Raw genomic sequence first — 25,662 nt, forward strand, 5'->3', positions numbered from 1 at the left:
ACCGCTGGGACTGTGTGGTTGCATCTTCTCTCCCCATCAAAACGCCTGCCCATGAGGACAGGAGCCCCTTCTGCCTTCCAGACCACCTTGCAAGATCTGGGAGCTGAAGACCCATTTGATGGGCTCTGGGGCCACTGGCTAAGCATGCAGGACAGTGCGTTTTATCTCGGATCTTTCTAAGGCCTGCGTGGATCACTTGGTTCTTCCCAGGTACTTAATTCCAGCGTCAGCTGCCAGAACAGCTGGTGCCTGGCCCAGAGAATCCCAGCAACTGCCTTCAGGCCCCAGAGGCTCCCAGCTGGGTTCCCACCTGCAAGGCCTAGCCCGTGTTCTTTGGCCCCGGAGCAGCAGTGAAGATCTTGGTGCGAATCCATGCTGCTTGGCAGGCCCTTTCCCCTCCTTGGTCATCCCAGCATACTTGGCTAGTCCCTGCCAGGCGAACAGGGGTGACCCTGAGCCGGTGGAGCGGTCACTCATCACTGTCACCCTTGATCCTGGCCGGCCCAGCACAGGTGTTCGAGGGCTGTGGTGTAGGGATGCTTCAGCAAAATCTGGTCAGTTGTCAAAAGAGGCCTCTGGCTGCTGGTCAAACATGATTATTGTGGCCACTTTGCTTTGGGGTAAAACTGCTTCATTTGTGAAATCTTGAAACTGCAAAATCAAAAAAAGCCCCCAGCAGGTTGGTTCTTAAGTTGGCAAGCAACAGAAACCAACTCAGATCTTCAAAAACAAGGCAGAGTTCTGTAGGAAGCATGTCAGCTGAACCTCACACAGCGTCCAGGAAAGCCAGAAAATGGGTCTCCGACACCACAGGCCGCATCGTGTGGCAGGATCATCCCATTTCCCCCTCAGTCACTCTGCTTAGGGACGCCTGTCCCATTAGGCCGACTGCGGCCCTGTCAGCCCATGTCGCCCGGGGAAGAAGCAGCTCCTGAGAAATCTGGTGCTGCTCAGATAAGGTGGCATTGAGGTTGGTTGACCAGAGAGCTGCCGGTGTCCTCCCTGGGGACCTCCCTTTCCTCCCTCGGAATCCATGGGGCCTATGGACTCGTCTTCCCCTGGACCATCGGCCACTCCTAGCAGAACTCCAGCAGCGCGGCCTGGTGTCTTCTTTGTTTTCCACTGGATGTCTAATTTCACAGTTTCTTATGTGCAGTTCCAGCTGTAAGTAATACCGGGCCCAAGGACGGCCATGGGAGGTGGCCTCGAGCTGAGGCACTGCATCCTTGACGGCGAACACGGCCCTGCTTGTGCGGAGGTGAGCCTGAAACCAGCAAGTAATTGACACCAGTGGAGTCGAAGTTGCCCTGCAGAGTCAGTGCTGGACAAGTTGTTGAAAGGAACGTGCTGATAGATTTTTTTTTTTTTTTCCCTGTGGATGTGTCCAACGGCAGCTGGAATTGTCCTGAAATAGAAGGCAAGATTGCAGAAAGGGAGTAGTCGCTTTGACTAGGGGGCCACCAGGACCCTCAGCCCCTCATCATCAGCACGTGTTTCCTCGGGCTCTTTTGGGTCCCTGGGGCTGTGTGAGGTGGCTCTCGTCATTCCCTGTTGTTCCTTGGTGTGGTCTGTGGTCACTCTTGGCTCTGTCTCCCTGGCTAGTAAGATGGGAATAAGAGTAACACAATGGGCTTCTGAATGTCGGTCTCGGGGTTTGAGCAGTGTCTAGTGATGGCTACCCTAGCTTTTGGTCACAGACCTCAGTTTTTAGTCCGTTCTTGTTAAAGATATTTGTGCCTTGGCTTTCTCCCCCAAATTCCCCTGGCTGCAGAGGAAATGGGACACTCCCTTCAGGCCTAAGGGCGGCCCCTGCTGGGGTAACCCATTTCCCAGAGTCCCTTAAATGGTTATTTACAGTAACATGTTGGTTGCATCCTAATATACTAAAAATGACTCCAATTGTCAGAAGCCCTGAGAGATGCATCGGTTGATGTGAGGCAAGATAGAAAGTCTGTTTACAACTTCAACTCACTGGCGTTTCCTGGGGTCTTGTGGGGACCTCTGCCCCAACTTCTGCAAGACTGTAGGGACAGCAGGTGCTGGGCGGGGTGTGGCTTGAATTCTGCTGGATTCTCTGGTGTGCAGGTAGGCGAGCCTTCTGGGACTGAGGGGCATGTATGGTGCAGTCCCTTTGTCAAAAGAAGCGAACCTCGGCGATGCCTTGGCTGAGCTTTGTCTCATCCTCAGTACTGGGGTTTCGTGCGGCCCCCTACACCTCGTGCAGGACACACGGGAATCTCACCACTGCTGTCTCCGCTCAGCATGCATCCCCAGCAGAACCCCCTGTGCCTCTCCCCTTCCTGCTTTCCCGTACACGGCTTGCAGCCCGTATCTCAGCCCAGGGCCTCATCTGGGAGCCCTTGGCTCTCACGGACGAGCCTCAGCTGCATTCTGCATGCCCAGCCTGAACGAGGGCAAAGGGTGTGGGTTTCGCCAAAGAGGAGGCGACCCAAGCCAGGGAGGGGGGCGATCGCTAGGCAACCTGGAGCTTGTTGCCCAGGTAACGGGATCCATGCACTGATGCTGTGGATGGACATCTTGTGATGAGGCCCCTCAGCCTCTCCAGATGTCTTGGATGACTCTAGATGCCTGTCTTATGCCTGCCCGTCATTTTCCTCTGTGGTTGCTTTTTAATTAACAAGTTGGATTTCTTACCACGATCAATGAACTCTGCAAACACTGTCTGATTAACACTCTTGCCAGCACCTTTGGAGTCAAGTCAGGATGTTCTGTACCCTGTAGGAGGGACAGCCTGGGGCAGGTGGGTAAATCTGCCCCCATAGTCCAAGACCACCAGTCCCATGGGAGCCCGCCCTGGGCTTGGCAGCAGCTGTGGGAATAGGGCAGAATCTGGTGGAAGAAGACGGGCCCTTTGGGATTCGGTCAAAGTCTCACCCTTTTCTTGGCCAAAGGGAAGGGCAGAGGTAGGAGCTTTAATGTGTGCACATCAGGTTGCCCCCCCCTTCAGCTGCCTACTCCAGGGGGCACTTAACACTCTGTGCCTCAGGGTCCTCATCTATTAAAAGGGATGAGAATGAAATGAGAGGCTATATAGGCCACCATGTGAATTACTGCCCCTCACTTCCCTCTGCAGAGTTCAGGGGTAAAAGGCGGTTGGTCTCCAGGGTTCCTGACTCAACAGCACCCTTGGTCTTTGGGGAAGTCTCTCCATTCACACACACCCACCTTGACCCCTTGTGGAGCCCACCTGCTAGTTAGGCCAAAAGAACACTAGCAGAGGCCTCACCAGCCCCCCGGCAAACAGCCTTGGAGCCCCCATTTTCCCACCTGGTACAGTGGATGTTGGGGGCTCGACTTCACTTGGACGTCCTGCTTTGGGGATCCAGGCTCTGGGTTCAGCAGTGGTTTTGTTGCCACTCAGAGGCTGGGAGGGACTGATCCCTCGTGAGTCCCAGCTCAGGATGGAGCTGCCCCGAGGAAACCTGCGCCCTGGCCCAGTGTGAGGCCAGGACAAAAGCCTTTCCTCGGCTCCTCGTTCAAAGAGGTGATTGTCCCGAGCTGAGCAGCTGTGGCGTGGGAGTGCCATCCCAGGGCAGAGGCCACTGTGCAGGGGCTGTGTGGGCACCACGGGGACACCCTCCCCACCTCCACGTCCAGTGCTAGTGGGAACCCAGACACAGCTCCAGGTGGGGATTTCTCTCCGCTTCTTACACAAGCGTGTCGCTGCGTGATGAGCCCTGGCGGTCACATGGGGGCTTCATGGGTCTGGGGCCCCCACACCCCGATGGCCATGGCAGGGCTGCCAGGGGACGAGCCCTTCGGGAGAGCACGCAGCTGAGTGCAGCCTGGGCAGACGGGTCCTGCTTTTGTTGGCCGGAGCCTCTACCCGATGCCTTGTGGTCACACGAAGGCCAGTGGGCCAGGCAGCCACCAGCGGCAAGGACAAGTAGATTCTGTACAGGAAGAAGGAAGCAAAACAGACGGAGCCTGGCCTCGGTGCAGCGGCCCCTGTCAGAGTTCATCCTGACCTCTGAAAGCATAAGATGCACGGAAAGCTCTCTCGCTTTGACTTGTAGCCTGGGACACTACGCATCAGATCAGTCGAGAAAATGGCACCATCTTGGGGCCACGGTCCCTCTGGAGACACCAAGACTTGCCAGCATATGGATTTTGCCAGGCTTCTGCAGGCAGCCTGGTGCGTGCACCTCGTGTGGCCATGTGGCCCAGGGCACGCGCCCCCGCTCTGTTCTGTGGGTTGGGGGCGTCCCTGCCGCCCCCTTGAGCCTCCCGTAAGCAGCCGTGCTGGTCTGCACGGAGCAGCATGCAGGGAGGACTGCCCCTGCTCTGTGCTCCCTTCACCGCCCCCCGCCCCAAGCTGTGGGGACAAGTGTCCTTTGTCTCTGGGCAGCGCCAGGACCCAGGACCGCTCTGACTGGTCCTGGTACCTGAGGAGTGCGCCTCGCTCTGCGGCCCTTGGGCAGATTCTGTTTGCTCTCCCAAGTCCCCAGCGGGCTGCTGGCCTTCACACACACCTCCCCACCACCGGGCCAGGTCAAGAGGGGCCCTGAGCTGAGCCCAGGGTGCCTGTTTCTCCAGGACGCTCCCGTGGGGTACGAGAGCCATGACCTGTCCCTCTGGTTTCATTTTGTACCCCCTCGTGTTTGTTTGGAAGGTGCTGGAGTGGGAGGGGGAGCCCCCTTGTGGGCCCGGCTCATACTGGCAGCAGGTGCCCGAGGCTGGTGTGTCTTAAACAGATTCCTTGGCCCAAGTTCCACGTGGCGATGGAGTTAGCTCTGCGGTGGTTCCTGTTCGCTACACTTGAGATTGCTCACTGAGACCCAGGTCCCCCTCAGACGTCCACCCAGACAGATGTTCCCCCTGGGTCTCCTTGGCTTGCCCCAGAATCTTCCCCCACGACTCCAAAGGAGCCTGTGGTGTTTGAGCCCAGGGGAGCCTGGGCGGCCTCGTGGGTTCGTGGTCCGCTCAGGGAGTAGGGAGGGAGCTCTGGGGTCCCGCAGACCTGATGGATGTGGGTAAGGGGGAGCACTGTCCCCCAGTGTGGGACAGGCCACCATGCCCGCCCACCAAATCACCCTCCCATCCTCACAGGCATCCGCCCCCAGATCATGAACGGCCCCCTGCACCCCCGCCCCCTGGTGGCGCTGCTCGATGGCAGAGACTGCACCGTGGAGATGCCAATCCTGAAGGACCTGGCCACTGTGGCCTTCTGTGACGCACAGTCCACTCAGGAGATCCACGAGAAGGTGGGCCCCCACCCCCCACCCCGAGGCCGGGGTCACCCCAGGTCAGGTGGCTGCCATTCAGCAAGGGGTCCCTCAGGTCTCCCCGGGCTGCACCCTCTCACCCTCCGCTCCGCCCCCCCCATCACCCAGAGTCACAGGCAGACCCCGAAGCGCAACCACGGGCCACTCGCCTGGGGGAGCGGTCATGCCCACCCTGCGTCCTCTGCAGCGGGTGCAGGGGTGATGGGGCTGGGGCGAGGGCTCCAGCCTTGCTCTGCTCACCCCATCACAGGTTCTAAATGAAGCCGTTGGCGCCATGATGTACCACACCATTACCCTCACCAGGGAGGACCTGGAGAAGTTCAAGGCCCTGAGAGTGATCGTGCGGATAGGCAGCGGCTATGACAACGTTGACATCAAGGCTGCTGGTGAGCTCGGTGAGTGCGCAGGGCCGCGGGGCGGCTGTGCGGGGGGCCGAGGTGGGCACAGCTCCACATACGCAGGCAGGAGTATGCCTGCCGGGCCCCGAGCCCCCGCCGCGGTGCCTGTGCCGGCCGGACCGGGCTGTCTCACTTGGGAAGAACCTGAAGCCCCACGAGCCAGGGGCCCGTCCCTGCAGAGGGGACCCTGTGAGTGGCCACAGGTCAGTGCTGGCCAGTCAGGACCCACCACCTGGGAATGCCGGTGCTGGGTGCACAGCTCAGGGCTCGGGAAGTGGGGGCGTCGGGCATTTCTAGGGAACCTCCAGTCCCAGCATGGAGCCGTTCTCCCAAGGGCCGCTGTCCACCCAGAAACCTGCCCAGGTCAGTGCCAACGGGGTGGACCAAAGCCCAGCACCTCCTGCCCAGCCCTTGTCAGAGGGGCAGGGGTTCCAGAGAAAAGCAGGGGCAGTAGATGGACACCCACAGGCAGTTGCCCAGAGGTAGGGCCATGGCACTGTGCCCACCCCACAGCCCCCCCCTTCCCAGCACCTGTGGATTCCATGTGTGAGGAGTGTCCACAGAGCATTGATGGCAGGCGACCCTGAGCTGGCCTCCTCGCTCTGTGAGGGCCCAAGGTCCTTCAAAATGAGCTCCTGTGCTCACTGTCCTTGATCTGTGTGTTCGATGTGCCAGATCGGCTCCTGGGTGCGTGGGCCCGTGCTCCACCTGGGTACTGGGGTGCCCCAAAGCCCCAGGGCTGCTAGCGGGTATCTAGGAACTCAGGCCTCTACAGTCCCCCAGCCTTTGGCTGTGCTGAGGCCCTGGTGGGCTGTCTGTGGGCCAGTGGGCCATCTCCCTCCCCGCCCCCACCGAGGACCCTGTGGGCCCCAGCGCTCCAGGGACGGGCTGCGTGCGTGCCATGCCCGGCACGGTGAGCTGAGCCAGCGTCCTACCTAAGCGTGCGCGCCACGGCCTCAGGACCTGGCCTCCGCTTCCTCCTCCAAGTTCCTAGCCTGGGGTTTTGAGTAAAGGTCCATGGTTTCTTCGAGTGCTTAGTTCCCTCACTTGAATTGGGGGCAGGTGCCGGGTAGAGGGAGCCTGGCCGGTGCTGAGTCTGGTGGTGCTTCATGGTGGTCCAGGGCGCTCTGAGCGTGTGGATACGGCAGGTGGGATCGCCCCACAGGTGAACCCCAAAGGAAGAGGCAAGAGATGGTCATTCCCCAACAAGATGCCTTCTTCCCCTCCCCCATCCTGGAAGTGAGGGGCTGGGTGGCAAGTGCCTTGGAAGATCGACCCTATACAAGAGGAAAAGGGGCGGCATCAGAACCCAGACTCTGTTACGGGGTCTGGGGGAAGTGATGGCTTCCTGCGTCTGCCCTGAGCGCTTGCTTCTGGCCTCAGGGTCCTGCTGAGCCCATCTTGGTTGCAACAAAGAAACTTGGGTAGATAGGGGTCCTCAGAAGCATGTCTAGCATTACCTCCAATTTTCCATCTTTCCTGGGCACCAACAAGAATATTTTTGTTTGAAAACAAATGTTCTTTGTGCTCTTGGTAGAGCTGAAATCCCAGGTTCAAACAGCGATGGAGAATATAGTTTTAACACACTGAGAGGGGGGCAGGAGGGGCGGTCCTCAAATGCGTCCCTTCACCCGCCTCCTCATCTCTGTGTGTCCACCCCTTGCAGCCCAGGCTCGGGTGAGGTGTTCATGTTGAGTTTCCTTGATGGGAACCAGGGAACTTCTTTCCAGGGAGAGATGGCAAGGTCTCCCAAGCAAAACTTGCCATCCCTCCATTTGCAGAAGCTCCCCACACAGCTGGCCTGGGCCAGGAGGGGGGGGACCTCGTTTCCCTAAAACCAAAGGTGCCCCGCTCCCCCAGCTGCACGGCTGCCCTTGGTGAGGGGGCCCGGGCGGAGGAGATCCTGTTCCCAGGGGCCTGCCGTTTTGAACAACGGAAACGACGTCAGCTTCCGTTCCACTCAGTTTCCATTGACCCTGGGGCATGTGGAATTTGGAGAAGGAAAATGGGCCTCTGTCCTGTCTCCAGAGTGCACTCCGCAGATGGTTCTGTCCCCAGACTTCATGCAAAGGAGAACAGTGGCTGTAGGTGCTGCTTGTGTCTGGGGCTTGCAGCGTGGCCTTCCTGGGAGGACAGGAGCCTTGGCATGAAGATGGCGGGCCAGAGTCGCTGCTTGGGGTTGAGAGCAGGGCGAGCTCGGGAAACAGCTGTGTCACCTGCCTGGAGGAGTTAGAGGGATTCAGCCTGTGCAGTGTCTCCCCAAGAACGAGGGAGCCAGGGGGAAGCCGGGGGAGGTGGGAGGTTGCTGGAGGCCTCTCACCTTGTGAGCCTCTCTAGCAAACTCCTTTATCTGGCTTCCAGTTCAGAAGGGGTAACAGCAAAGAGTGAAACCACTGACGGGAAAAGCAGCTCAGCCACAGGGCTCAGGCCTTGGGGTGAGGCGGCGCTGCGACTCTTGCCCTGCGGGTGCTAGAAACTTCTCATCATGACCTTTAGGGGATTGCCCTGATGCAGACCATGACCTCAAGAATGGTTTAGAAAGAATCCCACAGCAGGAGGGTCGTCAGGGCTTTGGGGTTTCAGAAGAAGGTGCCATTGCCCTTGGGGCAAGGACGGTCCCCGGTGCTTCCAGCAGCCCCTCCTCCAGGTTTCGGTCTCGGGCCCCTTTCAGGCTCTGCAGCCGAGCAGCTAACATGTCAGAGTTCAGGGGTGCAGCCTGAGCAGTGTCCCTTTGCACCCCCCACCCCTGGGGTGGGCGGATGCGATGCTCTGTGTCACACGGACACACGTGGGGACCCCCTCCTCCAGTGCACCCCCTCCGATCTTGGCTCCCAGGGCACAGCCGGTCCCAGGCCTGGGTGGTTGGCTGGGTAGTGGCCGAGGGTCCACTGCCGGACCCTCCTGCTGGGCTCTGGCCAGAACACCTCCGGTTCCTCAGAGGATCGGAAACCATCAGAAAACCCTGGCTTCTGGCGCAGCCCAAATTCTAGGCTGGCCTCTTTCACATGGAGCAGGCTCCATTGTGGCTGTTTGCAGAACTGACTTCCAGCTCATGGAAATTTCGGCAGCCTAGATCTGTCGGACACTTTGTCCCCCGGCAGGTGGCTGGGACCAGCTGGGACCAGGTGGGACGATGTGCTCATGGGGGCTTTCCCTCTGAGCTGTTCTGTCCTCCTGAGGGGGTCATCGAGACCCTGGACCTCAGGGCAGCCCTTGTGGGGTGGTCACACAGCTACTAGAAGGGGGGTGCTCAGCACAGGGAGTCCTGCGTTCCCTCCAGTGAGCCACAGTGGCTCTGGTGCTCTTGTCGCCACTGCCGAGCTTGAGAAGGTAGAGAAAGGCAGGGCTGCCTTCTTGGAGGCCCTGCCCCCTGTGTTCCTTGGGTCCCAAACCTGGGATTAAAGGGTGGTTTTCTGAGCTCGTCTGACTGGTGCCTGGATACTTATGTCCCTCAGAAAGCTGCTTGCCTGACAGCCCCCTCCACAGGCCCCTGTTCTCTGCCACAGCCGAGCCAGGCCCTCTGCGCCCCTCCCACATCTGGCAGACATTTGCGTTCTTCCCCCAAACACCCTCCTACCAAGGAAGGTCAGTGCCTAGCTCTGCCTGCTGGAGACATGGGGTGGTTCTTCCAGCAGCCCCTTTGGCCCCAGAGCCTGGGGGCCCGCCCTCACCAGCTGCCCCCAGCCCTAAATGCTCTTTCAGAAAGCAGGGCAGGCGCTCCGACCGCTCGGTGCTCTTTCTGCCCGAGCAGGACCGTGGGCAGGACCCACTGAATGGGCGTGGGGCTGAATTCCGGCATCCGCTCCGTCCTGGCCTCACCCGGGCCCGTGTTGACGGGGAGGTGTTGGTTCCTAATTCTTCCATCTTGCCCTTTTACCAAAACAACTGTTGATATGTTCATCACAAGAGACTTAAAATACCGTAAACAAGAAGCCAGTCTCCGTGCCCTCCGCCCAGCTCCAGGAGGAAGGTCCAGAGGGTTCGCTGTGAGGAGTCTGGTCTTCTGGACACGACCCTCGGAGTGGGGGGGCGGTCTCTGCACCCTGGTTTCCTGCTGTCCACGGCGGACGCGGGGCAGGTTTCCAGCCTCTTGGCTGTTCACCCCTCCAGCTGCCGACTGCTCGCTTCCTGGGAACACAGGGTCCAGAAGCAAAGGGTGGGCGGGACATGGTGTGAGTGGGGGCCTGGGGATACGGTGAGCCTGGGATGGATGTGTGGGGGCTGGAGGCCCCTGAGCATCAGAGCCCAAGAGTCCGTGTCTCCCAGGTGACGGGCAGACCTCAGAGCCTGACCTGATGGGACCACACGCCGAGTCCGTGGCTGAAGGGCCAGCTCCGCCTCCCCACCCCTCAGCTGGGCGCTCGGGGAGCCCCGGAGCTCCGCCCCAGAGTCAGGGGTCCTCACCCGGGGTCCGGGCCCTGTCCTCCCCAGGCATCGCCGTGTGCAACATCCCGTCCGCAGCCGTGGAAGAGACGGCCGACTCCACCATCTGCCACATCCTCAACTTGTACCGGCGGAACACGTGGCTCTACCAGGCGCTGCGGGAAGGCACGCGGGTCCAGAGCGTCGAGCAGATCCGGGAGGTGGCCTCGGGAGCAGCCCGCATCCGCGGGGAAACACTGGGCCTCATCGGCTTCGGTAGGTGCAGCTGCCCAGCCCGCCCCCCACCCACCGGTGCTGGCACGGGGACCCCACCCCCCCCCCACCCCAGCGAGGAAGAGCCCGGGAACGGCCGGTCCCCTGGGAGCTGGCCTTCCCTGTCTGCTGGGGGAGCCAGAGGCTGACGAGGCAACTGCACCCCCTGGGAGGTGGGTCTGCAGGGCTGGGTGGGGAGCATGCAGCACAGGGGACAGTCTCTGCCGCTGGGCAACAGGAGGGGCTGTGTGCCCGCCGAATGCCCCGGGTAGGGGCTGCTGGAGGTGCCTTGTGGAGAAACCAGCAGGCTTGGGGCTCGAATGGGGGCTGGTGTCTGAGCCGAGATCTGGGCCATGATCAAGGCCCAGCCCCTGGAGACCCTCAAATGTCCGGCCAAGGTGGCAGCAGGGAGTCCCTGAAGGATTTTGAGCCAGAAGGTGGCATGGTCAGGTCATCAGTTTAGAAAGCCCACTTGGGCTGGCGGCCCTATGAGCGTCCTGGGCGGGTCACCAAGGACAAGGTGAGCTGTGACGGAAAGCAGCCTGATGACGTTGACAGCACAGGGGCTCAGGTGGGCCCCGCGCTGCACAAAGGGGGGCTTGCTTTACTGCTGAGTCTCAGCCCCGCCACTCGGCCATTCCATGACCTTGAGGAAATTCACTGACCTCTCTGCTTGGGTGTCCCACTCTGTACCTCAGGAAGGGCGTGACCCCAAGCTGTCGCTCGACCCTTAGAGCTGTTTCCAGAAAACCAAGGGTCAGGACGCCTGGGATGGCCTCTGGGTGCCAGCCTGAACAAGGTAGAGGGAGCTGGGTTTCTTCGGGGAGGGCGCATCTAACTCCCCAGGGTGAGTTCAAGAACGCAGGTGTCAGGGATGATCACACTCTCGAAGGCATTCCTCTAAACGATTTACAAAGGAGTCCTCTTTACTTTTTCTTGAGCGGACGGTACAAGTGACCATAGGCAACGCGGGTGCGTTGTGTGAGGACCGCAGCGCCTCTGCTGGTGCCCGCTGGGCCTCCTGTGGCTCTGTGCAGTGGCCCGTGGAGATGCTTCTTAGAACATGGCGCGTGTTCTTACCCCTGCAGCGGCTGAGCCCTTTGCCGTCCTTTGCAGTCCCATGGTTTGAGCCCCGTTCACTTGAGACTGTAAGCCAGCACCGCCTCAGCCCCTGCTCCCCGTGCACTCTGACGGTGAGGTCGCCTTGCTGCCTTTCAGGTCTGTCTGTGGCCTTCCCCAGTGCAGACAGGACTCCGGACGGGAGGAGGCGTAGTCGGAGCCTGCCTGATGCCTCCCTCCGAAAGCGTTCGGTTGCCTGAGGCTTCGCTGAGAAGCAGCACCCGGAGTGGGGGGGGCGGCCCAGCCCTGAGCGTGGCCCCAGCCCGGGCTGGTGGTGGGGTGGTGCTTACAGACAGCCAGCCAGTGGCAACAAGATACATATATTTTTCAGGCCAAGACAAGTGGTTTGTCCTGCAAGGCTCAGTTTTGATCAAGTCAGTAACAGAATTAACTCACTAGGTCTTGTAGAAACTTAAGAAAACCTCCGGGCTAACAGAGAAGCTAGTGAAAAGATGAGTGTTAGGGGACTGATGAAAAGGAAAGACTGGAAAATCACGCTCGGGCCCCGGCAGCCACAGCCGGGAAGCCCCATCTCCAGGCAAAGTGCGTTAGAACGTGGGGGGGGGGGGGGGCGTTCCTGTGTGGGCTGAGAGCATGGGGTCGTGTGTCCCCTGCTTCGGGGACGTCAGGGGTGTTGTAGGCCACTGGTGCTTCTCCAGCTTGTCACCTTTGTCATGCCTGTCTGTCCACTGGGGTGTGTGGCTGCAGTTCCCGGTGCGCTGCGTCCCAAGTGGTGACGCCGAGGAGGGAGGACAGGAGGGACAAGCACGCACTGGTTGCCTTGCCGCTGGCCCTCCAGCCCGCAGGAGTGGGGGACAGCCCGCCTCCATGGTGCCCTCACGTGGGCTTCCCGTTTGGGAAGGGATACCTTCCCTTGCCTCCTCCTTCCCTTGCACCGTTGAGCAGTGGTTTCAAAGACGATTCTGCGCGCTTCCCAGACGAGCCTATTCAAGCATCACGCAAACCACTTTGTTTTCAAGCCGAAAACAGCTCTGGGAAGCCGGAGGCGCTAGCCGTGGGGTTCCGTGGGCTTGTGCAAATGCCAACCACTTCGGAGACAGGGAGGCCGTCCCGGACGGTTAGGTGGTGTGGGCCACTAACCCGCTAGAGAGAGGGGCCTGGGGCTCCCCCAGCAGGTCAGAACCAGCCTGCACACCCGACCGGTGCGGGGCTCCCCCTCCCCATCAAAGTGAGGCTCCCGCTCCGCGGGGGGCCCTTCCAATCCCTGTGCCCCTTCGTGAGCAAACCCTGTGCTCCTTGGCAAGAGAATGTTCTGTCTTACTGCCCTCTCTGTCGCAAGAAAGGACGCTCAGGTTAAGAAGCCTGCTGTGTACCCAGAAACCTCGGGGAGAGAGAAGGGAGGATGGGAGACTGTGGTGCCGGCTGCAACTGGGGGAGCGGCACGTGGCATTCACTAGAACATCCTCTGTAGCTGTATGTTTGAGAAGGTCCATCGCAGGAGCCTTAGCGCGCACGCGTGCGCATGCACACACGCACACGGGCACGCGCACGCACACCGCTGCAAACAAGCTCCCCGCTCCTCACCCAGGAAGCCAAGGAGCCGCACTGGCGGAGAGCATCACCAAGCTTTGGGCACGCGGTTGCTCTGGCAGCGGGGGCAGCTGGGGCCCCCACAAGGCGCGGCATCCGGAGCGCTGGGCGGCAGCGGACAGGACTGCGGACTCGCTCACCTGGACGCTCTCTCTCTGCACAGGTCGCACGGGGCAGGCGGTTGCTGTTCGAGCCAAGGCCTTTGGATTCAGCGTCATATTTTATGACCCCTACTTGCAGGATGGGATAGAGCGGTCCCTGGGCGTGCAGAGGGTCTACACCCTACAGGACTTACTGTATCAGAGCGACTGCGTCTCCTTGCACTGTAATCTCAACGAACATAACCACCACCTCATCAATGACTTTACTATAAAGCAGGTAACTGGACATAAATACCCTCAGCCCCTGGAGACTTCCAACCAAACAAAAGGGGGGTAGGGGAAGGGAAGTGGTCCGTGGACATGTGCGTGGAAAGGGAAGACCATCCCCCAGGACATCAGTGAGGGACCAGGTGAGGCCCCAGCACGGGATGGGCCACGTCAAGCCAGGACAAACGGGGGCTGGCCCAGGACCCAGCAGGGACCTGTCTCAATCAGGTTTGGCCTCCCAAGAAGCAGCAGGCAGGTGACAGGCCACAACTCCAGCCTGCCCGCCTTATGGCCCCGCGGAGGCGGCGCAGAAACCCACCCAGCTGTCGCTGGCACCCCCTGCGCCCCTCCCCCGCCCTGCCGCACATGCACTCAACAGCCAGACCAGCAGAACTCCTTGGTCCGGGCCGTGGCTGGCTTCTTGAAACCTCCGGGCAGGTGCCTTCCAGCGTGGTGGCATCTAACGGCTTGCTTTCCTCCCACAGATGAGGCAAGGAGCATTCCTAGTGAATGCGGCCCGCGGTGGGCTGGTGGATGAGAAAGCCTTAGCCCAAGCCCTCAAGGAAGGCAGGATACGAGGGGCAGCCCTCGACGTGCATGAATCGGAGCCTTTCAGGTGGGTCTGCTGGGCTGCTGACCCGATCGTTAGCCGAGCTCCCAGCCTCACACCAGGAACTCACGGGGCCTGCTTCTAGCCCTGACCGCCCCCCACACTGACCGCAGGGCACTTCCCCAGAGAAGCGGCTCCTGGGGAGGAAACCAGAGACCTACAGCCTCTGCTCCAAGGGCTGGGCTGTACTTGGAGTGTAAAAGGGCCAGAGGGCCCACAAATGTCTGAAAGGAAGAAAAATGGTGTGTTGGTCTAGAGAGGAGCAGGCTTCATCTGTCCCCTCGACTGCGGGTTCTGCTCAGAGGCAGGCCCTGCCGATCCTCCGAAGATCCTTCCTCCTGCGTCCCTCATCCCTCCTGACACTCATTTAGAAGGTTTGGTCAGTATGTTCTTAAATTTCCAGCCTTTAGGAGACGTCCTACCCACTGTTCTCTACACAGATTAACTGGTCAGTGTGCTGCATGGCCACCAGCTCTCTCTCGAGGAGTAGGGTAGGGAGTGATACTCAACTCTTCTCATTTGTTGTGTTTTTGTACATTTATCTAGCTTTGCTCAGGGTCCCTTGAAAGATGCACCGAATCTCATTTGTACGCCCCACACCGCTTGGTATAGTGAGCAAGCCTCACTAGAGATGCGGGAGGCAGCCGCCACCGAGATCCGCCGGGCAATCACAGGTGAGCCCGCCCTCTGCGGCCCCGCCAGCCAGCACCTGGTGGGAGGGACGGCCAGGGCCCTGCGGCTCGGCTAACACGCCAGAGGGCTTACAGAGGCTTGCTACTACAGGCAGAGGAGGTTTTAGGGATCAAGCTGATTACATTTGGAAGGAGCTGGACCCAGTTCATCCAAGCCCTGGACTCAATTTCAGAGGAAACGAATTCGTTTTCAGTCAGCCAGCATAAGCGTGCCAAGTGTGGAGGGAGCCAGGGAGAGGCTCCGTTCTGTTCCGGGGGGGGGGGGGGGGGCGGGGGCGGGGGCTGGAGTGAAGAGCGCAGGGCACAGGCCCCGCAACATTGCACCTTTTCTGAAAATGGAAGGGCCGGCCCTCTCATTCTAGAGTAAGAGACTTTACCGTCAGATTTCCATAGTTCAAACATGGTAGGGGGTTCCCCCCGCAGCAGCTACTGAGAGTGATCTGTAACCGTGACCTTAAAAAAATACATCTGATTAATTTTAATCCTCATATTCCAGGTCGCATCCCCGAAAGCTTAAGAAACTGTGTGAACAAGGAATTCTTCGTCACAACAGCTCCCTGGTCAGTAATAGATCAGCAAGCAATCCATCCGGAGCTCAACGGCGCCACGTACAGGTGAGAAGCAGAATGGCACCGGCCTTGGCTGGAGGGCTCCCCCCGGGAGAGGGGAGGAGAGATGGGGAAACCACCGGAGTCTCCCTGCACCAGGTCTGCGGTCCTCGCAGTTGTGCCGCTGCCCAGTTTCTGTGGAGCAAACACAACTCTCAGGATACAGCCTAGAATTGGGGTTCCTATTTATAAGGAGTGGGAACTGGGAGTGCGTTCCCCAGAGGGTCTGAACGCTGTGGGGACTCCCCCTGCATTCCGAACCGCATCAGAAGCAGAGGGCTTCTGGGTGTGAGAAGGTACCGGGAAGATTTTCAGGGGAAAGGGCCTGCTGGTGAATTTGTTTGCTAATTTGAATCTTCTGGCCCAGAGCCCGCACAGCCCCGTTTCCCATGGCTCTCTCCCGACCATGGCTGGGCTCACAGGGAAATCAAAGTCCGGCTTTATAAAGGAGCTGCAGCCTTGAATTCCAGTAGGAAATTGCGCTCTTGCTGTAACCCACGGTGGCCCCACCCCTGGCAGTATTCACTTACCGGCCAGATCATTGTCCCCTGGGGCCTAGCCTTTGCACTGTGGGATGCGTCTTGGTGGCCCTGGCCTCCACCAGCACTCGCAACCCTAATAAAGGAAAATGGCTCGAGCTGTTGCCTAACCTCCCCCGCTGTGAGGCACGGCTCTAACCACCCTCTAACCATCGGGGCGGCGGGGGTAGGGGGGCGAGGGATGGGGAACTATAGTTGGTGGAGGAGGACCCATAGGTGAAGGCTCAGACTCTGAGGAAGTCCTGTGGTTTTCTTCCTGGGTCTCGTGGCTTTATTTACATTTCGGTTTGCCATCTTCTATTAACGTCCCACTCTTTTTTACCCTTTTAATAGTATTTCGCTATCATCACTTGAACCTGCCTCGGCCCCAGGTTTCCTGTTCCTTATTGTTGGCAGCTTGTCCTTTTCAAGGCCCCATGTTAACTCTTCCCTTTGACAGACCAAGCCTCCCCTGGCCCCTTGGAATAGGGCTTACGCTCGAGAGGCTGTAGCTCGCCAAATCCTGGGGAGTCCTTCATTTCCGACCCACCAGTGAGCACTTGTGACAGGGTGCGGGGTGGAGAGCCATGGTCAAGGGTTTGAGAATGGTGAGAATGAGGCTTTTAATTCTAAAGCACCTGCCTCCTAAGTCCGTTTTATCCGAGGCAGGTTTCCATACCCGGACTCGCATTTGCGTAAGAACCGCATGTTCTGTGGGTGGCTTAGTGCCAGCGTGTCCTCGCGCGCACAGCAGCTCGTGCGCCCGGGCCGTAAGGGCAGTCTTCGCCGGCTCAGCTCTTCCCCTGCTGCTGCCGCCGCGGTCTGGTCCCACAGCTCCAGCCCCGAGAGCACACAGCTAGCTCGCCTAGGGTCTGGTCTGTTGGGAGATCATTAAAAGCATCGATACAAGTAACGAACACTTTCTAATGGGGAGCCTTTTTTTGAAGAATGTTTCCCAAATGCAGTAGTGTCCGTGGACGTGATGCGGGCTGTTCCTATTGTGTGAAAGCTACACGGTCCGTGGCAGTTTTGATTGGACTACGTAGATTTTGTTCTTTAGGGGTTAAATGTCAGCGTTTTAGATTTTTCATGTGGATTTCTCCTTGCTTTTGGGGGGGTAAAGTGACTCACCTTTTTAAAAACAACAACCCGAAGTAGGCAGAGCCAAGGCCTCTGCTCCTCCCTGCTCTCGACTTACTGGCCCTTCCTTTGTGTGCTCCAGATACCCGCCAGGCATCGTGGGGGTGGCTCCCGGTGGACTTCCTGCAGCCATGGAAGGGATCATCCCCGGAGGCATCCCGGTGACTCACAACCTCCCCACAGTGGCACACCCTTCCCAAGCTCCCTCTCCCAACCAGCCTACAAAACACGGGGACAATAGAGAGCACCCCAATGAGCAATAGCAGAGAATGACGAACGGTCATCATTCAGATAAACCTGGGACCAAGAGACAGTGAAAAATAGATAAAACTAAGAAAAGGACTTTGACCGTCTTTTTAACCGATTCCGGACATACGCATCATTGACGCTGCAGTGTTACGAGCGCGCGAAGCCGAGGCGTGGGAAGGCTGGAGCTGTCATCTGGTGACGGAAGTGCTGAGAGACTAGGACGTGATTTATTAACGACCAACTTCTGTTATTGTGTGTTACGTTCTTCATCTGTGCATCCAATCACAAAGAATAAATAGATCCTTTTCCTTTATCAGCCCCTTGGGCACAGCAGGTCCTGAACACCTGGCTCTAGAATGTTGCATCAGGAGTTCCAAACGTCAAATAAAAAATACTAAGAGGAAATCCCCCTCCTATGACTCTAGTCCCTTCGGTCCATGGGGGCTGGTGACCTCGTTTGCTGATAGGAAGATTTAAATTACTACAGAGAAGGGGGAGAAAACTGTGTGCCCGGGTTAGACCACCGCAAGTGTACGGGCTCCTGTACAGAAGTCTCTCTCCCATCTGAACTGCATACTGAGCGGGCGAGTTGGTTGTGAATTCAGTGATACCCTCTTGATGATGCAAAAAAAGGAAAAAAAGAAAAAAAAGAAAAAAAAGAAAAAGTATTAAGTTTCACAAGCTGTTTGTACTCAAATATATTTTCTCAGTTTCAGATCCTCAGCTATTTTATTGAGTGGAAAGTCTTGAGCTAAAAGAGTTCAAGAAAAATAATGTTGCATTTCCTTATGTCTCAGGAAACACTTTTTATGGTAACTTGTCAGATTGTCTATGAACAAACCCACTTTTTTAGACATTGATAAATCTTCTTTTCTTCACGTGATATTTTATACAAGAACACTTCAGGTGTGTTATTAGATGTGACTGATTTTAACAAATCCTATTAGATTTGTATCAACTAGTTACATGTTATATTCATAGTCTTTTGTGAATCATCGCCTTTTTGTTTAAAAGATGGCCTATTTTGAGCCTTTGTATAGGTACATTCCTGTTTTTGTGACAAAAAAAAAAAAATCCTTTAAAACTGTCCCAAACAGAAAAATAATGGCTATCGGAAGTGTTTTGTTTTAGTGTGAGTTCCCGCTACTGTGTCTGTTTATTGTAAAGGTGGACATTTAGCGTTCAGTGCAGTTTTCAATAAAAAGTAATAAAAATTTGTTAAGTTCTGAAATTCAAGTACATCTCACCCAGGTAAATGTTCTCTACTTGAGATGTTTTAAAGGCAAACTACATTCTCAATTAGCCAGTTTTCAACTCGTGTTCCTCCCGGGTTCAAAAATGAACACTTTTCTATCTGCCCATATGCAGGCGATTACCTATGATAGCTTAACCCAGAAATCAGAAAACTGCCCAGTAAGTCCATCGTTACCAAATCATGACATCCTCAAGATGAAATAGTGGGTTGGAACTGAGTCGATTCAAGAAACAAAATTGGTCAAGTTAGAGAGTTTTGATTTTAATTTACCCAAAAGCAGAATTACCTGGCTCAAGCATTAATGCAGGAAGGGAAGTGAATCTCAAAATTCTTTTAAATATTTACAAAGAAATGTTACAAAGAAATCAGCCATTTCCATATGTTAAGAACTTTAAGTTGATTTAAAGGATTTTCCTTCTTGAATAGCATTAAATCCCTTTGTTCTAGTGGTATCCGCAAGTATCCACCCATCCATCAGGCCCAATTCCAGGTACCCAACTCCCTGTCACTCCTCCTCCTCCCCTTCCCGTGAAGAAAAGGGGGGAAGGGGCTATGACCAGGTCTTCAAACATCAACCTCCTCCCTCATCTGAAGGTGGTGGCCCCATCCCAACCCTCCCAGAAAAATTATACTAAAACCACCTCCTACGCTAGAGATGGAGCACATGGTTACTGACTGACCCATCACTCCAGGAAACGGAATGGGAGCTGAACGTCCTCGTCATAACCAGAATGTTGTCAATGAGGGCGCGACAACACATGCGCAAAAAGGAGACTCCCAACTGCCTAAAGCAAGCAGTGTTCCCGTAACACGGATGAAGTGTGGGACACGGTGAGCCTAGAGTAAAAAAACAAAAAGGCCAGTTCAAATCCATGGTGCACCTAGGTTTTGTTTAATTAGAACAGAAAACACCACACTGTATTCTCCCTAAAAAAGAACGATAAAGTTAAGTCCATACAGGTAAGGTAATTACTGTCCAGAGTCAACCAAGACCTCATCTTTGAGAAAGGACTGCGTACTCTATCTCGGGACAACAATTATGGCTGTTTAATAGTTCAAGAGCTTAACATAGCATTGATTCACCAACATTTTGGCCATTAGTGGCCAATCTGCTATGAAAACCATTTAAAGCCCCATCCCTGTCTGGAGCCTAGGAAATGCAATGCTCTACCTTTCCCACAGGGAAGAATGCTGTACCCGTTAAACTAGGTGTGGTCAGGATCACTGATCATAAATAAATAAATAAAGAGGCACCTCAGGGGAAGCAACACTCAGCAGACCACCACACACAGGCTAACTACTGAGCCTATGATTTCTGGACAGCATTGACTGCAGCGTAGACCATAGTGACTAGACACTTCTCTCAAACATTTCTCTTTGGCTTCTTCAATTGAGAGGGTAGTTTTGCTTAACAGCAACTAGAATAGGATCTGTGCCCACTAAAGAATTCTTCCTATGTATGGAGAAAAGTTTACAGAGATGCTAAGTAAGAACGACAGCCTTCTAGAAACTTACTGACCAAAATGAAAGCCAACCAGAGAGTCAATTTGTAGGGAAACCTAGCCACTTAGAACAGTAACATTTACCATTATTACACCAAAACTCATTTATATGAAATCAAATTGCAAAAGTTTCCTGCAAGTTTTAGCATACAGCACAAGTGATCCTCTCACCCGGGAATCTCTGCACTGTTCCGAGAGGGGAGAAGGAACTAAAGACATGACATCTCATGGGTGTTTCTCTATTTTTAGTATTCCAGCATCAAATTAGAGGGGATGCACATTTCAAACACCATCTAAACAGAACTTAGAAGGAAACAAGAAGCAAATATTTAAAGGTTTTTCACAGCCTTTCCATCAAAGGAAAGGAACCGTGTGCGTGTGTGTGTGTATGGGGCTGCTTTCCGAATTCCTTGCCACATTAATAGTCTACAAAGTGCTTATCAGGACACTAAGTCTTTCATGTGTTCCTGAGATAGGCCTGAAATTTTTACCCAGTATTGAACATATACCTGAAGTGGTCAAATAATACTTTTTATAAAAAGATTTCTATCTAAGATTATAAGTTTTAACTTTTAAATAAGAATGGCCACAATTAACCAACATGCAAAAATTCTCAGACTACTCTGAGAAATTCATTATATAATGCATTTCCACCTTACTGCATTTTCAAATCTTTATTCTATACTTAACAATGATTCCCAATGAGCCCAAGCAAAGGCATGCCTTTCTAACACGATTTGCTTAAAGCAGAGTTGATACAAGGTAGAATCCAAAGACCCTCTGCATGGCAATTTGGGAGTATAACATCGTCAATTGAATCAAGTGCGCAAATTTCACACAATTCATTTAGTTACAAGTGGGCCTGTTCCCCAGGCTCTTTCTTTTAACTTACATCCCGGGAATGACGACTCACAGAGAGACTGCCGCCCGGACTCTGGGAGAAGAACCCTCAGGTTAAGGGTGCTCTTCCAAACAAATAAATACCTAAATACTGAAGAGGGGCATATCAGAAGCTTAAAAAAGACAAAATAATAGAAACCAAAACCCTTTCCAAAACAAGGGAATGACGTCTGTATGAAGTTCACTCAAATAATTCTTACTTTCCTTCCAGTTTGTTCCTTAAAGATTTGACTTCGTTTTATTGGGCATGACAGGAACTAAATTATTAATAAAATAAAAGCTTGTTTTTATTTTTATGTTTTGCTGTGGATAATTTGTACAGAAAGTTTCCAAATCTCTAATGAGCTCTAATGAGACTCAACGTAAAGTGGGCCTTTTAAGATGGAAGTAGAATGCCAGGTTCTACTTCAAAAAAAGTATCTCAAAGGAACAGAGAGTCATCTGCCATGTGCTTTTGGAGGTGCCCGTGCTGGAAAAAACTTCTCAATAATATGAAGATGCTGGTACAACTTGTCCTATTACACAACTTCTTACACAACCACATGCGTTACACATTTATAGACAGATTTACAATTTGAAAGGAAAAAAGTTCTGTCTTAATAAAATTAGTTTTTTTTCTTCTTTTTTTACAAACTGTAGTCCAAACAAAGTTCTCTGTCTCCTCACACAGCAGATACGTCATCTCCATTGGGTGTGGATTAGAAAAGCCCTTCCGGGCAGATCCTGGCAGATCTGGTTCCTTCCATGCCTGCGCTCTGCTTGGAGCGTGCACCACACTAGCTTTGGGGTCGCCACAGAGCTGATACCCTGGTTTTCTGCTCTTTGATTTTTTTCATTCATCTTCGTCATCTTCATCTTCCTCTCCGTCTGACAGGGACGTACAAGGCCGGATCTGACGGTAGCGGTCAAGCCATTTCTCTACCATCTGCGTGACCAGGGGGTGGTTCCGCCGCCGAGAACTTTTCTGCATGGCCACCAGCACCCCCCCTTCGGTCACACAGCAGTCCAGCCACTCCCTGAGCAGTTTCTCTTGCTGTTCCTCATTACCTAGCTTTTAGAGGAATGTGAAGAAAAGGGGAAATAATACCACAGATCAGAGACCTGCTAGGAAAAGTCTAATGAAAACATAGCTGGCAGGATTACTAACAAAAAGGTCAAAGCAACAAACTTTTCACGTGGTTTCAGTCTCTCATCAATTTTATGATAAAACCCAGTTTCCTATAGTTAAACAGAAAAACATCAATGGGAAAATTCACAGGAAAATCTCACAGGAGGAAAAACCACCTACTAATGAGTTAATTTGTTTGAAAACAGGAAAAACCAAATGTTACCTAATACACTGATCTTGGCAAAGAAAAGGCTAGAAAAACAAACTCTCAGCTTCAAACACATGACAAGGTAAGTTTATTCAGTAAAGTCTTTACAGAATGAAGTTATAAAAATTATGTTCTACTAATTAATGTCCTGATTATAAAAGTTTTATAATAACTACTAGGATATTAAATAAAAGACCAATAATTTTGTAAGAATATGGGTTTTCTGAGCATGTTCTTCCTGCACAGCCTCACCACCCCTGCCCGGTCTATACCTCCCTCGCCCCTGCATCTGCAGTAGTCTCCTAGCTGGCGCTGCTGCCCCCACCACTGCTCCGGGCACCTAGCCTCTAGGCTCCACGCCGAGCAGCCGGTGGTCCTCTACCGGACAGACGGGCTGCAGGCTTCCCAGTTTGCCCAGAGTCAAAGCCAAGGCTTTAAAAGGCTGTTGGTGGGCCCCTTGCCATCCCTGAGCCCCTCAACCCCCTCTCCCCACAAACCACACTGGGGCTGAGGTACCCTCTCCCTACAGCTCTCTTCCCTCATATTCTGCAAGACTCCCTTCTCTTGCGGGGCTTGTTTCAGGCATCATCACCTCAGACACCCCCCGTTACGGCCCGATTGCAATCATGAGCCCCGGGCCCCCCCGCCCCCCATCTTTCTAGTTTTTCTCCTCAGCAACAACCCCCTCCCCCCACCGCCTCAGTTCCCATGACGGCGGCACCTGCACCACACCACCTACAGACAGCTCAGGAAAGGTATGTGTCACGGGCTGGCGGAGCCGAGGGCCGGGGCTGGCAGCGTGGAGAAGGCTGCGGGGCGAGGTGTCCCGGGCCAGGCTGGGGCAGCGGGACCACTTCCGGTGGTTCACAGGAGCGCCACGCCTCCTACCCTCTTACCTCCTGAGCAGAAAGAAAGTGCACGTGGAGCAACTTCCTCTCGCTGTCGACCAGGGGCAGGAAGGTGATGGTAACGTCGTCGTCGGTGTGGAGATTAGCCCCAGCACCCCGGTTGCCGTAGCCGTCGTTCTCCATGGCAACCAAAGCAGAGAAGTGGCCCCTTGTATAGCCCAGAGCGATGGGACTCTTCCAACAAAAACTCTGTTCCCACAACAAAGGCAAATAAACACCTGGAGGGAGGAAAGAAGATCCCCGTGGGGTTACCAGACATGGCTGCAAGCTGCCTGGTGAGTTAACAAGAGACTTCTAAAATACTCTTGAATAATGGCTTACCTTGAAACCGAGTATATCCTAAAGTTTCTCCCCGGAAACTCTTATAATATTTTACTCCATAAACTATAATTGGTCGTCTAAGAATATGTGCAAGTACAAAAATGTGTGTCTGTTCCAAACTTGCTCCAGGCTGTACGGAATAAAATAAAGAAAGCAATTTCTCTTTAAAACATTTACTGCCGCCCTGGAAAACTACTGTGCAAAACACAGTGCTGCTCCCCTTCAGTACACTAGAGCGATGCTTTTTTTTTTCTATTATTAATATTGACAAGCTAAAGAAGCATAAAATTCTTCAAACAGCAAAATCCAATGAAATAATAAAATAAATCTGCAAAGTCTGTGCAGACAAGTATCTTTCACTATCCGATCTCAAGAACCCAGCGGATTTGGTTAAATAGTGATCCCAGGAACGAGAGATTCAGATAGCAAGGGATGCTGGAGTCATTCCATGGCTTCCTCATTAAGTCACCTGTAGGAGTACGACCCAACAACGAGGTCCTCCGCAAGTAAAAAGATGAGCTGTTAGTTCACACAAACATAAATGGCAAGAATACGGAACAGGTCTACCACCCGTCTATAAGGATGCCGACACCCCATTTTCAGGAAGTACGTGTTGCAGATGTAAAACAGCCACTGTGACATTCACAGGGTTCAAATAAATGATGGTGCTTTCTGCAAAGAAAAGGAAGGGTTTGTTGTGTGTATATCTGAACGTTCAGCATACTGAATGTGCTTCACGGAATAAAACTAGTATGAAAGCTGGAGTCCAAGAGGAACCACTCTACATGATTCATTTTTCTAAAAGTTCATTCCCAGGTGAATTTTAAAGAAATCCTTCCACCTGTCGGCCATGGCACCTTCCCCCTGGCACACATCACATGGAGAGAGAGCCTCGCGCAGATGACCGCTTCACCCTCCGGGCCTGACAGCGGAGCACCAGCACAAGAGTGCCCACCACCAGCTCAGCGATCTCGGTTCCGTGCCCTCTCAGACACAGAACAGGAGCTAACCAGGAGGTAGATAAAACAGGCATAAAGCCACCTTCCTAAGAAGACAATATAAATGAAGAGCAATATGAAAAAAGTATAGAAGCGCTTGGAACCAACACAGTACAACTTTCATTCTGACCGTTTCTAGTCACTTAATGTAAGAAACATGTTACTACCTCTGTCCTGCAGTGCGGACTCGCCTCTGGTCATATAGTTGACAGACAGCAGTCACGGCCAGAACCCAAGTCACCTGATGCCAAATCAAGCACTCTTCCGTGTATACCACAATGCCTCCAACATAGCTTATGCATGTAAATCCAGGATTTAGAGCATGTAGCCTACTTTTCTCACAGAAGCGACATGCCTCGAAGCATTCTTACCTGACTAGCAAGAGAGAGTATAAATGCCCAGTCTTCTTGCCACTGTTCTTCTCTCAAGGAAAAATGTAAACCAAAGCTCTGAGAATACCATGATTCCCAATCTTTCCAACGTGTGTAAAACCTGAAAAAGCAAGACAGTAAAAAATAAGCCTTCTATAAATGTCCCAATCATTTATTTAATGTAGTCTTTAAGCAATTCATGTAGAGATCAGCAATTATTAATTTTACCCACTTTGTACTATATTTTCAAATTAAAAATGCCTACCTTCTGCTAACAGACATCATTTAACACATTCTCACACAAAATTTCATTCACCACCCATCAAGTTTTCCACCACAACTTTAAACACTAGTGATGAGAACAATTTCAATTGTCTACTATTGGTTTACAAGTTCACACTCAAAATCATCTGAGATGCTGGATACAAAGACAATACATTTCTACATTACTGTATAGTATTCACTATTTGGTCATTGTATAAATAATTGACTAGAAATAGCCCATGTGTTCACAAGAATATCAAAACCACTTCCAGAGCAAGGCCCTAATTCTCTTCAATTATATGAAGGCTCAGACAGATGAGGAAACTATCAAAGAGAAGCCTGAAGCTAGCAGACGTTGGCTTATGAGGTTTAAGGAAAGCTGTATCCAGACATCAAAGTGCAAAGTGAATCGGCAAGTGATACAAAAGCTGTGACAAGTTCTCCAGATCTAGCTAAGATCATGAATGCAGGAAGCTACACTAAACAACAAATTTTCAATGTAGATGAAACAGTCTTCTCTTGGAAAATGATGCCATCTGGGACTGTCCATAGCCAGAGAGGAGAAGTCACTGCCTGGCTTCAAAGGACAGGCTGACTCTTTTGTGAAGGGGCTCATGCAGCTGGTGACTTTAGATGGAAGCCAATACTCACTGACCATTCAGAAAATCCTAGGACCCTTAAAAATTGAGCTAA

General features: G+C 53.8%; 2 protein-coding genes and 1 long non-coding RNA gene across 7 annotated transcripts in view; 1 reads left to right on the forward strand and 2 right to left on the reverse strand.

Moving 5' to 3' along the window:
* The window catches only part of CTBP2 (C-terminal binding protein 2), a 156,553-nt gene extending 138,202 nt beyond the window's left edge, over positions 1-18,351 (forward strand). For all 4 annotated transcript variants that reach the window (XM_028119972.2, XM_088019973.1, XM_088019972.1 and 1 more), the window contains 8 exons: positions 5,071-5,225; positions 5,497-5,641; positions 10,076-10,282; positions 13,113-13,327; positions 13,803-13,933; positions 14,474-14,601; positions 15,116-15,233; positions 16,968-18,351. In XM_028119972.2, the coding sequence (XP_027975773.1) occupies positions 5,071-5,225; positions 5,497-5,641; positions 10,076-10,282; positions 13,113-13,327; positions 13,803-13,933; positions 14,474-14,601; positions 15,116-15,233; positions 16,968-17,148 (1,280 nt within the window). In that variant the 3' untranslated portion in view covers positions 17,149-18,351. The remainder of the gene's footprint in view (positions 1-5,070; positions 5,226-5,496; positions 5,642-10,075; positions 10,283-13,112; positions 13,328-13,802; positions 13,934-14,473; positions 14,602-15,115; positions 15,234-16,967) is intronic.
* LOC114221818 (uncharacterized) lies at positions 15,128-17,822 on the reverse strand. Its single transcript, XR_003611814.2, has 3 exons — positions 16,425-17,822; positions 15,758-15,842; positions 15,128-15,362 (listed from the first exon to the last, which is right to left on the reverse strand). It is a non-coding gene; the product is annotated as an uncharacterized LOC114221818 (long non-coding RNA).
* Positions 18,352-18,629: 278 nt separating the features above from the next.
* Positions 18,630-25,662, reverse strand: part of ZRANB1 (zinc finger RANBP2-type containing 1) — a 62,224-nt gene continuing 55,191 nt past the window's right edge. For both annotated transcript variants that reach the window (XM_028119974.2, XM_028119975.2), the window contains 4 exons: positions 24,706-24,826; positions 23,337-23,466; positions 23,004-23,233; positions 18,630-21,842 (listed from right to left, as the gene is read on the reverse strand). In XM_028119974.2, the coding sequence (XP_027975775.1) occupies positions 21,624-21,842; positions 23,004-23,233; positions 23,337-23,466; positions 24,706-24,826 (700 nt within the window). In that variant the 3' untranslated portion in view covers positions 18,630-21,623. The remainder of the gene's footprint in view (positions 21,843-23,003; positions 23,234-23,336; positions 23,467-24,705; positions 24,827-25,662) is intronic.

Source organism: Eumetopias jubatus, unplaced genomic scaffold, assembly GCF_037043125.1.
Source record: "Eumetopias jubatus isolate StellerSeaLion01/CBP00866 unplaced genomic scaffold, mEumJub1_p1.0 scaffold_17, whole genome shotgun sequence".
In the NCBI taxonomy this organism is placed as follows: Eukaryota; Metazoa; Chordata; class Mammalia; order Carnivora; family Otariidae; genus Eumetopias; species Eumetopias jubatus.